At 32.4% G+C, this 15,310-nt stretch overlaps 1 protein-coding gene across 2 annotated transcripts in view; it reads right to left on the bottom strand.

Annotated features, from left to right (window-relative positions):
* Window positions 1-4,142: 4,142 nt before the first annotated feature.
* Window positions 4,143-15,310, bottom strand: part of LOC115887834 (heterogeneous nuclear ribonucleoprotein U-like protein 1) — a 38,862-nt gene continuing 27,694 nt past the window's right edge. Inside the window, exons 15-17 of one of the 2 annotated variants that reach the window (XM_030907347.1) lie at window positions 13,017-13,079; window positions 11,998-12,182; window positions 4,143-6,890 (exon numbers count right to left, since the gene is read on the bottom strand). In XM_030907347.1, coding sequence (XP_030763207.1) covers window positions 6,879-6,890; window positions 11,998-12,182; window positions 13,017-13,079 — 260 coding nt within the window. In that variant the 3' untranslated portion in view covers window positions 4,143-6,878. The remainder of the gene's footprint in view (window positions 6,891-11,997; window positions 12,183-13,016; window positions 13,080-15,310) is intronic. The other variant, XM_030907348.1, reaches the window with a different exon arrangement.

The raw sequence follows: 15,310 nt of genomic DNA on the forward strand, positions 1-15,310 counted from the left end.
TTCTTTTATTCCGCTTGATATTTCGCATAATTCGCTACTAATTTACGCCGAAACTCGCTTACGCCGACTTTATCATTTACGCCCGGAGGGATAAACTCAACTTGTCCAGATACGCTCATTTTGCTCCTAGTGCTTAGATTTCACACAATCCAAACTGAATGTTTGAAACATTTTCAACCTAGATATCGTCATGCAAGTCATTACACATGCTAGAGATTATGCCTCTCTACTTGTCCCATTCCACGTGGATGTCAAACAGTATTCAGGTAGTGAGATATGGCTAGTTTATATTGAAAGTACTCGTTTTTTTTAGGTAAAAGGGTATCCCTAAATGATTACTTTATTCGGGGTTGTAAAACTCATATATTAACGTCGCATAAAGATTTAAGTACATACCTAGGTAGCTTAGTTATGTATTTTAATTAAAATAATATAGTACCGCTTTACTTATTTTTGTTTACGCATAATATGAAAAGTGTATGCCATTTTATATAAGATTAAGATAATCGGATTTGCTAGTTGTATATTAACTATTAGACATTTTTGTTAAAAACTATTTAAACATGTTTTTACCGAAACAATATGTTATTTCCGAGAATATTTATTTTATGTCGTGCTTTAGTAGTTTGTTTTCGAGATATCTACAGCGTGTTGTGAAATCTACTATATAATAGTACTCTGGCGCCTAGAATTTGACCCATCTGGACATTTACTTTTATTTCTAATTAAAAGAAATTACGCTTTTATTAAAAAGTAGCCCTGTGTACTTTAATAAACGCTTCGTTCTCATCTTCTACAAAATTTTACACAACTATTTTAACACTCACAATGTGTCAATTTATTACAACCATAGACTTAAAATAAAATATAGACTGAGCATCTTATTCATAAATAGCTGGAACATGCGGTCAGACCTAAAGTCTAAGTCTATGGGTCAGACACTGTCTTGTTATTGTTGTGTTATTGTTTTAGGTTATAACGAGTGCGACACGAGCGATAGATAGGTTGTCTCTGTCGTAACGGTCGTTCCGACGACTCTGCCGAGAAACACAACACTGTCTTTCGTTTCTCAAGTACACCTGAACTCTCCGTATCATAGCCGGGTAATTTTTTATTTTAATGAAGCTATAATTAAATTAAAAATATATCGTATTTAAACTTTTTATATTTTATTAAGATTTAGGACAGGTTTTTAAATAAAAGTTTAGAAAAAACAATTTAGAGTCCAAATAAAATACACGTTATAGAAAAAATGTTATAATCGAAATTAGGTAATTTTTGAAATTAATAATAAATTATTAATTTTAGTCAAACATTTACAACCCTAATATTAATCAAAACAGGATCTATTCCACAGATATAATAGAATCGGCGACAGGAGAGAGAAAAAAAAATATGATTGTTGTAATTTTTTTCTGGTTAAGTGATGTCTTATTATGTAAATTAGAGAAAACATAATATCTGTTCCATTAAAGCAAGGAAGGTGATAGGAAGTGGATAAAATAAAACTACATTTATTTAACTCGGTACTGTCTTTATTATACCGGGTGCGTCTCAAAAGTGGCTCATCCCCATAATTTTTTATATTTTCAAATAAAAAACAAGATTTAGTATGTTAGTATATGAAATAAATTAGGATTGATTGACGCATTCAATTGTTTTTGGTCACTTCCCGTTTCACCGGAAATGACTATAACTTTTAATTTTTAAACGACACCCTCGGTATATTTCTACTTTATTCGATAGAAAATGACACTCTGAATAGAATGACATACCATATGTCAACTTTTGACATTTTCGCATATGGTTTAATTGTAATTGTAACACGCGGTTCATAACGACAATTTGACTCGAAATACCAAGTGTGTGGTATCAATATATTCATAAAAAATGCTTTTTCCAAATATGCTAATGAGTCACCCTTGTTCCATTTGAAAAAATTGACATATGTATGATTAAAAATACGATATGTACATCTTTTAACCGGCCTAGACAAGACACGAAACTTATTAGACGATCAAAACTATTTTTCCAAGGCTCCTCGATTAAAACTTAGTGGATTGAAAAAACTGGATTGAAATTTAAAATAGGATATGTTTTTAAGCGACAATGTCAAAAGTTGACATATGATATGTCATTCTATTCAGAGTGTCATTTTTTATCGAATAAAGTAGCAATATACCGAGGGTGCCTTTAAAAATCAAAATATGTAATCATTTCGGTGAAACAGGAAGAGACCAAAAACAATTGAATACGTCAATAAATCCTAATTTATGTGATATACCTACTAACATACAAATCTGTTTTTTATCTGAAAAAAATAAAAAAGTTATAGGGGTGAGCCACTTTTGAGACGACCCGGTATATTAAAAAATATTGTTTCATAATGTAATATCATTTTAAAATTCTTGTATGTTATTTTAGATTCTGAAGATAATTTTAGAATAAACCGGAATATATTTTTAATAAAAACATTATTAATTATTAACAGGGTTATAATTATGATTTTGTTACAATGTAAGTAAGTAAATAATGTAATGTAAAAGAAAAAATTCAGATTTTACATTTTACTAAAATATTATCTAAATAAGCGCCTTTCTACAACAACGCCACTGACTCCCAATGGGTAAATTGAGAGTTGCCTACCGGTCAAAAGTCGTTTCAAGACTTAAATGGATTATTTAAGTCAAATTTCTTGCAAATTTGGCACTGGCGAACCATTTTATAGTTTTTGAACAGAAAAAGTCGATAAAATAAACACTTAAGGACTACAAGCTAAGAAAATGCGTTAATACAGCCGGGGAGATAGCGGCAACAAAGCTTTACCGCACACGTGCGACACGTACTACAAGCAGGGTTCGGAAAACTACATGTTACTTTTAAAAACTACATAAACTACATTACATGTAGTTAATGTAGTTTATGTAGAGGGTGTAGTTTATGTAACCTATGTATGTAACTTTCAAATATCAAAGGTTTGAGGTGAGGTTATAAGAAGTTGAAGCTTTAAAAACACATAATGTATTTAAGAAAACGGAAGAAATATGGCTTTAAATATAATATTTTCATCATATTATCTCTATTGCACCTCATACAAAGGAAAATTATTAATAACAATGATAGTTTACATAGTTTTTTCATGTAGTTATGAACTGGAAAAGACGTAGTTTTGAAGAAAACTACACGTGTAATCAGGTAAATTACGTCTTAATTAACTACTTCCGAACCCTGAAAAGGTAATAAATGAATGTAGTTTGTCTAATCGGTGTTGTCATATTGTAAAGAACTTATCCTTATTAAACAGTATCCGACTTATAATTTAGTAGTATAAGGACTATTTAATACATCTATGGAATATTAAAACCTACTTTATTAAACTGTAGTATTAATATCTCAATATATATGTGTATAACAAGAAAAAAAATATTGATAATATTAAAGACGTGACAACATAGGCTGGATGAGGAAGGCTCGGTCGACTGTACCCAGAAGTAAACATGTGTACAAAAAAGGTTGTTTGTCCGCGTTGAGATGTAAATAGTGTAGTCTATATTTTATTTTAAGTCTATGGTTGCCACCCTCCCTATTGCATAAATTTATTTTTCGTACAATTTTAGTTATAGCTCTTTGAACTTTCTTCTTATATTTCTGAATGCATTTTTTACTCTTTATTGTAAATGTTGAGATGTATTCGATTGTTTGTATTATATTATATTTATACGTATTATTTATTTTATATTATTTTTCATAAAAAATGCAGGTCCATATTCAAAAAAATTAAGATGGCCTCTGTATCTCACAATCAGCTAATTTGAAAATCTAAAAATACTAGCAGATAGCCGTAATAAAGTGGCTAAGAGAATGTGCAATTAGATTTTTGAATTTCTAAAAAGTAACGACAGGATAAAATAAAATTGATTAAAAAAAATACGTTTTTTCCCCAAAAAAAACTCAGCAATCAGAAATTGAATTTTTTAAAAAAATTTCGATAGCATCTTTGTGAACATCCGAAAGCGCAACTTTGCCCGAATTTAACCATCTTTGTATCTATTATGGTTTCCGAGATACCAATGCTCGTACCTCGAATTTGTAGCACCCTGTATATTAAAGATATAGGCATACATAAAAACAAACAATTTCGCTACTTGGAAAAATCAGTTTTTATTTCAAACCACGACGTATACTATGTTACATATTGAATTAACTCAATGGGACATTCTTTATTAAATAGCTGTCTTTTATTTAAAAAGATCTATAATCGAAAAAAAAGGCATCCAGTTGGCGCGGAAGCGACGATCGATGACATTCCCCATATAATTTTACATACAAAATGACAGATCTTCATTTCCAAATCATCTCTGACGCCGATTTTTTTCAATCGTATGGTACTAATATCCAATAAAAAGTTCAGATTAATTGAGTAAACTATTAAATGTTAGGTTATTAATTAATTTGTTGTACTATGAATATTCTATATACATATAATACCTCGTTTACTAGTTATAAATTTATACATAAGTGCCAACATTTACTATTGAAATAATATTAGAAATATCCATATAATGTTGTACATATAGGGTATTTCTTAACTAGTCTAAACATTATAGGGTGTGATTCTTCATATGTTTTAAGACAAAACGTTTCTATAAACATGGGGTATAAAGTAATTTCTTTCTGATCGACAGGGTGTTAAAAATTTAAGAAAATCGAATTTCTTACTTAAAGTAAATGGCAACCTACTGTTTTTTTTTGAAAAACTTTTTTTCTGGATTGTCAATACATACTTACATTGCATATCTCAGAAATGCTAGAAAATATCGCTAGAAAAGGAGCATACAATGGATAACAATTCGAGCTTTTAGTTGATTTTTCATCTCGAAATCCGGTCGATGAGATCAATCTTATTTAAAAAAGAAGTGCAACCAAGATTTTTTTCGAAGAAAAGCAGTGGCGTTTCATTTATTTTAATCAAATAATCCAGAGATATGTGCGTACGGACACCACTGCTCCAAGCAGAAAAACAACAGTTGATTTTATACCAGGAAATCACATACTAAAACTGAAGTAGTTTCTAACATATTGCAATAAATCCGATTTAAAAAAATTAACACCCTGTAGATCAGACAGGAAGTACTCTAGACCTCATGTTCATATAATTTTTTTCCTAAAAACATAAGAGGAATCACACCCTAGAATTCTTAGACTACTTCGGAAACACCCTGTATATAAAAGTAACAAAAATACAATAAAACGTAAATAAAAACAAATGTGGATTTCTTTTTTAAAAGATCTATTTAAAATATATATACAATTACTAAAAATGCTAAGTTATTTCGAGGCGTTCTATAGAGAAACAAAAAATAAATAGAATGTACCTCCTTTTGTAATAATTTATGTTAATTGTTGCAATAAAGACTTTATTATTATTAATGTTTCAATCTACATTTCAGAAAAAAAAACAGTGCCACATATATACAATGAATTCCCTCTGTTTCTGTTTCAATTAAGTTGATTTTGTTTTTGGAAAATGATGGAAATAGGTATAATAAATGGATCAGTTAATAATAAAATGTCAAACAAATAAAACTTTTATTTCCAGTTATTTTGGGAAAGCATTATATACAATGACTGTAATATGGTAGTAATTGTACAGAGTGTCCCATTTACAGCGTTTCTCATTATTTTTGAGTAAGGTACAAAGATGCGATTTTCACATCACTTTTTAAATTCTACGTTTTGAAACTAAAGATACTACACACAGATTTTTCCTAGCCCCCCTAGTTCCTGATATAGACGAATTTCAAAATTTTGCATTTTTTCGATCTCGATGCGAAATTTTCAAATTCGCCCTGCATCTCAGAAACTAAGAGGGCTAATCTGTGTGTAGCATCTTTAGTTCTATAAAAAAGTAGCACAGTGATGTGAAAGCCGTATCTTTGTGTCTCTACTCATAAACGAGAAACCCTGTAAAATACACGTAAATGGTACACCCTGTACAGTTTACATAAATGTAAATAAAAATTTTAACTGTCTGTTAAATTTTATATTTCCTTATTCGGATCTTTTTTACAATTTATGGAAAATATATTTATAACTACATACAAGAGTGCAAACTACTTAAAAAAAGTTTTTTTTATTTGCAACACATATAGTGATTGCCAAATATAAATTGGCAAAAATTAATAAAAAAACATTTAATTTCTTAAAATATCTTAAGTCATTTTATATAATTAAGTTAGTCAATTTATGTTTTCCCATTGTCCTAGTAAAATATACTGTAGAATATATTTCACATTGACCCCAACTTTGGAATACTGATAATTTCACTATATAACACAAGTTTCTTATTTTTTAAACAAATCGTCCCCTATTTCACGTACTGGCGTAACTCGCATTTAGTAAATTTGTCAGGAAAGAAGAAAATAAAGTTACTTATATTAAACTTTAATAATTTTACGTAACTTTTGTAAGACACGTTGAATCCAAATACTATCACCGCCTTGATACCGTGATAGATACAGTTACAGTACTTTGTGAGATAAAAGTTATGTCTGCATGGAAGTCTAAAGTGGCGTTAACTCGCTTTTTCGAGTTTTCAGTTTCGTCTTTATGTGATATAGAGGACGAAATGTTTAAAATATTATCATAAAAAAGTAAATATGTAAATTGTATGAAGATAGATATTATGGTTTATATCCCAACAACCTTCAATCGAAAATTTAAAATCAGTTTACCATCTCTTTAAACAAGTTGATTTAGCATTAAAGTGCATTACCAGATTTATCCTCACAATTCATTATTTTGCTAAATTTTAACTTAAATTACATTTCTCAGAAAATGAGAACATTATGAAGATGTGTTGTGGTCAAAAGCATTCTTTATTTCCGGCCCTAAAAAAATAAATTTATAAAACCATATGTTTGTATACTTAAAAAATACCTACATACAGGGTGTCAAAAAATTGTGTATCTAACTTTGGTGGGTGATTCTACAGATAAAAAAAGTTTCTATGAACATATGCCCTAAAATGCTTCCCGAAGAAGTTACAGCACTCGAAAAGGTAAATAAAAATATTATATTTTGTTCATTTTTAAGAATATTGGTAAACCTTTTTGCTTGAAATTTGATAGAATGCAGAATGTTTAAGAGAGAGATTAATCACCGCGACCTTAGTGTCTTCCCCTTCCTTCTTTACAGCGTTTTCAGATGGAGCGGAGCGTCCGCGACTTCGAGCAAGTACCATGAGTTTATATGAACGATTTCACATGGGTCGCGTATGCTCCGTCCGGATAAGCTATATTGAAAAAAAAACGGCGCGTACGGTCCGCTCCATCTGAAAGCGCTGTTATGGTAGAGAATACTATTCTGGTGGTACTTTTTTATCCTTATAGATAAAGTAATTTCAACAAATGACATAACAAGCTAGGGCCTTTTTACGTAAGAACGGTGCTCTTTGTTTTCTTCGATACGGTGAACGGTTTTCAAGATATTTGCATTTAAAGGTTACGATGCGTCGATTTCAGTATTAGCGAAATCATGAGATTAATGATTTATAATTTCCGTACAGAGGGAATTCGTCATTTCGCTAATACAAAAATCGAAGTATTCTAACCTTTAAACACAAATATCTTGAGAGGACGGTTCACTGTATCAAACTAAATGAAGAGAGCACCTTTTTTACGTAAAAAAGTCTTATCTTTTTATGTCATTTGTTTAAATTACTGTATCTAAAGAGTTAGATACACTATTTTTTTGACACCCTGTATACATATAAACTTTGGTTGTTCATAACAACCATTTTATCTACATACCAGATGCGATCAAAAGTGGCTCAACCCTATAACTATTTTATTTTTTTTTCAGATAAAAAAAACGAGATTTTGTATGTTAGTATATGACACAAAATAGGATTGATTGGCATATTCAATTGTTTTTGGTCACTTCCTGTTTCACCGGAAATTACTATAACTTTAGATTTTTAGCCCAGCTAGGACAGGACACGAAAAACGTTAGACAATCAAAACTATTTTTCCTAGACTGCTGGATTAAAAATTAGTGTTTTTAGCACAGCCATGGAACTCTAGATTAAAATGTAAAATACGATTTTTTTTAACAAAAATGTCAAAAGTTCACATATGATATGTCATTCTATTCAGCGTGTCATTTTCTATCGAATAGAGTAAAAAAATACCGAGGGTGCAATTTAAAAATCAAAAGTTGTAATAATTTCCGGTGAGACAGGAAGTGAACAATTGAATTCGTCAATCAATCCTAATTTATGGCGTATTTAACATATCAAATCTGTTTTTTTTTATCTGAAAAAAATAAAAAAGTTATAGAGGTGAGCCACTTTCGAAACGCATCCGGTATTATAAGGTTGCATATTATAGTTTATACAGGCTGAGTCTTCAATAAGTACAACTAAGGGCTGGTAGATTGGGTTAAGGAGATTATAGTTGGAGACCTTTGAGTTGGAACCTTTGGTGTTACAACAGCAAAATAAAAACGCTAATTTCTCACCACTGCATCAAAACATGCAGATGATTAAAACTAAAATAGAATGAAAATAAGTTTTAATCAGGTTAATAAAGTGTTTTGGTGCATCTATTAATGTTTTACTTTGCTGTCTGCAGAAAAATTTCATCAAAATTACCAAACATATTTTACGCGAAAAACCTCATAGATATTAAAAAAGAGGGAGAAAAAAGACTCAAAATCTCGGTCCCAACGTTTATATAATATTGGGTGAAACAACACTCTGTGTTGTTTTAATATGTAAAATGTGAACGTGCGTGCGGATTAATTTTAATTGTATTTGTCTGATGATGCTCGTATGAGCAAAACACGTGTCACTGTTTAACATTATACAGGGTGAGTTTCCTACGATGTTCTCTATGGGTATCTCGGAAACTACTGGAGATACAGAGTCGGTGAAATAGTGTTGCGGACCGGTGTGGACTCCACCTAACCTAACAATATGGCCCGCCCTCGGATGACCTTAACATCGCATTAAAGAATAGACACCGTAATGATTCATTCGAAGATTCGAGAAGTAGCCAGTTCTACTGGAATGGAGTTACGAGAACAATCGAAACCTTCTCTATGCACCTAACGATCTATGGACTATAGAGACCTTTAGCTGTAGATATAAAAGCCGGCGGTTGTGGCCTAAAGAGGGCAGTTATAAATATACGAGTGCAGTTGACGCGCTAAAATTCAAAATAAATTCTTAGTTATAAATCATTTGTAAATAGTTCTATAAGTCTTTTATCGTTATTGTTTTTGTTAATTAGTGTTAAATAAATAGTGTTTAAATAAATTGTGACTTTCTATCCACACGGAACCGACGAAAAACGTAACAATAGGGAAAGAATTGCAGTTTTGTGGTGTCATAATTATGCGCCGTTCAGATTTTTGAAAAAGTTCATGGCTTACTAGATATTTCGAAAAAAATAAATTTCGGCTATTTTAAAAATTGTCCCTAATTCCATTATAAGCTATTTTAGACAAAAAGTTTTCAGATAAAAATTGTAGATAATCACATCCTTAATGAGATCGAGTCCTCCGTTTTTTTTTCTAAAGCCCGTCATTTTTGATATATGACACAAACATATGTTTTTTTAAATGGAAACCATAGTTGGCCATAACTTCATAAAAAGCGCCATTTTTTAAGATTTTTAGCGATATAAGCTATAATATGTTTTCTTCGAAAAATTACTGAGTTTAGCGAAGTAGCTGAGTAGCGAATTCTTATCATTTTTAAACAATTTCACTTAGTTAGCCATGGAAACAAGTTCAATCGCCGTTGCTCTCAGAAATGTGAAGCTGTCACATCCAAACTTTGTAAATTAAAATAAACAGCGTGTAAATACTCGCGCATCAATAGAGTGTTTCCAACATGACTTTCATTATAACACCCCCCCATAATGAAAGAAATGTTAAAAATTATTTATATCATAATAATACAAACTCAGGGATAGGAAGAGGTGCACGGGCCTCCTCGATCACCTGATCTATCCATTTTAGATTTTTTTTTTATGCAGTATGATTAACAATAAGGTTTACAAAAGAACTTATGAATTAAGAGAGGCACTCGAAGTGGCGATGGCGGTACGAGAGAAGTTTAATAAGTCGACCGGTCCTTCTGTGAGAATAGGTAATATTTTTTTTAAATAAATAATAATGTTTTAAAGAGATGTAACTCAAAACAATGGCGGATTTTTTGAACATTTTCTAAAATAACTTAAAATGTATGCAGTGATATTTTTTTTAGTTTTAGTTTGTGTAATGTAAATTCTAAAGAACCGTTTAGTAATTATATTGAGTCAGTTATAAATCATAACAGAATAAGAATGCCATGCAATCTAAGTGAAATTAGTTAAGAAAGATAAGAATCGGCTATAACTAAATTTAACTTTTCTAACAAGTCTTGAAAATCGTTCTCTAAAAAACATAACATTCACGGTCAACGTATCCTCGAAAATGTATGGTCAAGAAAAGTTGAGTCAATAATCTTACACGCTTTTCTTCATTTGGAAAATTCATATTTACAATTTTTGTTTATTTTAATTTACAAAGTTTGGATGTGACAGCTTCACATTTATGAGAGCACAGACGATTAAACTTGTTTCCATGGCTAACTAAGTAAACTAACTATAACTCAATAATTTTTCGAAGAAAGCATATTATAGCTTATATCGCTGAAAAACTTAAAAAATTGCGCTTTTTATAAAGCCATGGCCAATTATGGTTTCCATTTAAAAAACATATGTTTGTGTCATATGTCAAAAATGACAGACTTTAGAAAAAAAAACGGAAAACACTCTCTCATTAAGGATGTGATTATCTACAACTTTTATCTGAAAACTTTTTGTCTAAAATAGGTTATAATGGAATTAGGGAATTTTTAAAATAGCCGAAATTTGTTTTTTCGAAATATCTAGTAAGCCATGAACTTTTCCAAAAATCTGAAAGGCGCATATTTATGATCCCACAAAACTGCAATTCTTTCACCATTTAACCGACTCTGTATCTCCAGTAGTTTCCGAGATACCCATAGAGAACACCGTAGGAAACTCACCCTGTATAAACATTGAGACCGAGACTTTGAGTCTTTTTTCTACCTCTTTTTTAATTTAAACCAGGTCTCTTTGAGAAGAATGGACGCCTTCTTTAAACCTCATAGATATGTTTCTGAGATTGAAGTATACCATCCGTTTAAAATTTTAACACTTATTTAAGACTAACCCACTAATCCTGTATAATCTCTACATTCACAATAAATATATGCTATAGATCTTAGAGAAATAAGTACTCCCTGAGAAACTCTCAAATATTTGTCACCGTCGCGTTTCTGTTTACACCTTGCAAATGGTGATTTATGTTATTACTTAAGACGAATTTGCATTATATGAGGTAATAAAAAATTATACACACAGTAACCCAGTATGAAGAGGCTCCGAAGAAGTTTTCTATTTGTAATACTTTTTATTTGTAATTGCATAATAGGAAAATCAATAGGTTGGCGTGTCCGTCATCAAAATATTTGACGAATACATGTCGCAATGTTTAGATAAAACGTGTGCTAACACCTATGATCTTCATATTTTACCAAAAGAGATTGGAATCTTAAAAAAGAAACCTATTCCAAAGTTGTATCACCCTAAATAGACTTACTGCTTGAGTGATAATTATTTACTGCGTAAAGCTTGATTTTCATGCATCCGTTGTCCGACGATACGATGATACGATATTAATTTTATTGGTTGAATTTAAAGACTTCGATTGGTTAACCGTCTCTAACCAATCGAAGTCTTTAAATTCAACCAATAAAATCAATATCGTATCATCGTATCGTCGGATGCATGAAAATCAAGCTTAAGTATACAAATATATTCTCAAAAAAATGGTATTGTTCAATCTTGTAACTGTACATGTTACGGCGCCTCTATGTTTACTTATTTCTCTGAACCTGAGCTAAAAATTATTTATACTCACTTGCTGACTACCCCACCCTTGATGTTGATTGTACTGGCCATAATAATTCCATCCTTGTTGACCATGTCTTGCATTACCCTGTCCACCACTTCCACCATATCCTCCTTGTCCACTATATCTCCAACCTTGTTGATTTTGGGACCACGCTCCGTAACCATGAGAACCAAACACTTGTTGATTCCAACCTAAGTTATAGTTACAAAGGATTGAACGGTACGTCTAGGTGCTCCTTTACGTTAAAGTGTACTAAATATAAAACTGCGGTGCACGCAAAACGGCATTACAGTTTATGACGTTGAGTTTTTACGTGTACTTTCTTTGTTTTTGTGTGTTTTTTATTATATCTTCTTTTTACTACAGAACCTCGAAATTAGTGAAATAAATTAGTGGTTTCAATTAGCGTAGAACTTTGTTTCTTTAATTTCAATGTAAGCATTCAGAACATCAAAATTAGCAATTGTCATTTTCAATTAGTAGAAAAAGTTTGTTATTTTGGCCTCTGGTTATTTTCCTTCGAGAGAAATTATGAAAATCAAGCTTTAAGCTTGATTTTCATGCATCCGTTGTCCGACGATACGTTGATACGATATTAACTTCATTGGTTGTATTTAAAGGCGTCGATTGGTTAACCGTTTCTAACCAACCGAAGTCTTTAAATTCAACGAATAAAATTAATATCGTATCATCGTATCGTCGGACAACGGATGCATGAAAATCAAGCTTTACGCAGTAAATAATTATCACTCAAGCAGTAAGTCTATTTAGGGTGATACAACTTTGGAATAGGTTGGAATGCATGAAAATCAAGCTTTAGTCGGTTGCACGTAAATTTTTTATGTCATAATCTATGATGACATTTTCCCGTGTACGGCAATATTCGCAGCCCACTTTGTTTACTTTGAGAATATTATATTATTTTATTTGGAATACGAACCGCGGTCCTCGGTCATATGATGTAGTACACGTTAACGTGCACCAAGAGACAGAGAGATGTTTTATTATTATAACAATTCGCTTACCCTGGCTTTGACCGCCGCCGCCCCAACCACCTCCGTAGCTATTTCGAGACGCATAAGCGGGATCTATAAAACACATTTTATAAGTAGAGAGGGATACAGACTTATATTGGAGCAAAAATTAAACATGTAAACAATATAGACCAATCATACACATCGAGTTGTTTTGACCCTATATACAGGGTGGTGACAATTTCGATGCTCAACATTGGCATCTCAGAAACTACGAGAGATATAAATGGGACAAAAGTTGCATAATTAGATGTTTGACAAACCAGACGCAAGATTTTACTATTAGTGGAGGTGTCCCACAAGGATCGGTACTTGGACCAACCTTATGGAATGCTCTATACGACGATCTGTTCCGGATTGATATGCCAATGGGCGTGACTTTAATTGGTTTCGCTGATGACGTCGCTATGGTTGTAACGGCACATAATGAGGAAACAGTAATGAATTTGGGAAACGCCGCCCTAGCAAGAGTAACACACGGACCATCAACTCCAGTTGGCACCACCTAAAACTGAGGTTGTAATATTGACAACACAAAGGAAGACTCCCATATCTTTTCAAATTTTGGGGTCAGAAGTTGGACCGAGTAAGGCATTGAAAATCTGGAGGTATGGCTAGACAGCAAGCTAACTTTTGAAGAGCATATAAGTAAAATTGCTGCTAAAGCAGAAAGAACGGTTAGGGCGCTATCTTCGTTGATGCCAAATATCCGAGGCCCTAGGTCATCCAAAAGACGGATCCTGACAAGCGTTGTGCACTCACAAATTCTATATGCCGCACCGGTATGGCACAAAATAGTTGAGAATCACAAACGTTTGCAGAAGCTTGTTAGAGTGCAAAAAGTGTTATGTATAAGGGTGAGCAGTGCATATAGAACCATATCAGGAGAAGGAGTTGGGGTCATATCTGGAATTCCTCTTATAGATCTCTTAATAAAAGAGAGAGAAGAGGTGTACAGTGGTACGGCTAAGCGAATAGCCAGAGACTTACTGATAACCAGGTGACAGGAAAGATTGACACAGGGGACCTATGGAAGATGGATGTTCAGACTAATTCCAAATGTGAAGAAGTGGTTGGATCGACTCTGTGGTGAGGTGGACTACTATCTCACCCAGGCATTATCGGGGCATGGTTGCTTTGGAAAGTATCTACATATAAGAGGTAGAGCAAACACCCCTCTGTGTAATCAATGCCAGGAAGAAGAGGATGTAGAACATTCTTTGTTCAAGTGTCTCCGATGGAATGAAAGAAGAGAATACACTTTAGGACAACAGACAGAATATTTTATATTGATGAAGTAGTAGAAAGATTGGTAGGAACTGAACAAGATTATCAAGATGTGACAACATAATGAGGGATATAGTGAGAGAGAAAGAGACCAGCAACATGATTTAAAGTAGTTTTTTATACAGCCACTGCGATGAAGTTCGCGCGAGCGGTTCCGTTGCAGTTGGTGAAGTAAAAGGAAGCGTTTTTTTTAGTCGGTAAGAATCCGACACTACCTCGACAACTAAACACCAGTCGTGGTGTCTTATGCAAAATCCCCCCCCCCCCCAAAAAATGTTTGACAAACACCTATGAAGAAAACCCCGGTATCTTGATTAGTTTCGGATTTATGTCAAAAGAATGAAAATAATACGTTTATTTTAAAATTTTAAATGACAATATCTTTAGAACTATTGTATCTATTGCAACGTAAGTAAGGTTAATTAATAAGGAAAATTTGTAAGCCTTCTAGATTTCGCACAACAGTCAAGTTTTTGTTTTCTTATGGCGCGGCGGCCATTTTGAATTGTTATACTGTTAGATAGAGCGAAAAAAAGTTTATACGGTGGTATCTAATTTTTTTTTCATTATTATGTAAATTCACCAAAAAAATAGATTTTTTCAAAATTCGTCGAAGATCAAGTCTGCCTTGGAAATCCAATCGACACTTTATATGTCGGCAAGTTTTTTTTTGGTTATTCTGCTAAGTGTCAAATCTGGATGCACAAAAATTGTGTAATAGAGTTTAATACAGGTCAGTACAGAACCTAAAATTTTATTGTCAAGAATGCCAGCCCAGACGTCCAAAGAATATCTTTTTTGTGGTCTGGTTTCTCTAATTAAAGTAAGAAAGTAAAGTAGTATTTCTCCAAACGGGTGGTTCTTACTGGGAGTGGTTACAGTAAGATAGTCAGTATGGGAGTTCCACAGGGGGGATTTTAGGACCATTTTTGTGGAACATCATGTATGATCCGGTTCTCGCTATCGATCAACCCAGTGACGTCTACACGATAGCCTTT

The sequence above is a fragment of the Sitophilus oryzae genome, unplaced genomic scaffold (assembly GCF_002938485.1).
Source record: "Sitophilus oryzae breed Bouriz unplaced genomic scaffold, Soryzae_2.0 scaffold_649_pilon_pilon, whole genome shotgun sequence".
In the NCBI taxonomy this organism is placed as follows: Eukaryota; Metazoa; Arthropoda; class Insecta; order Coleoptera; family Curculionidae; genus Sitophilus; species Sitophilus oryzae.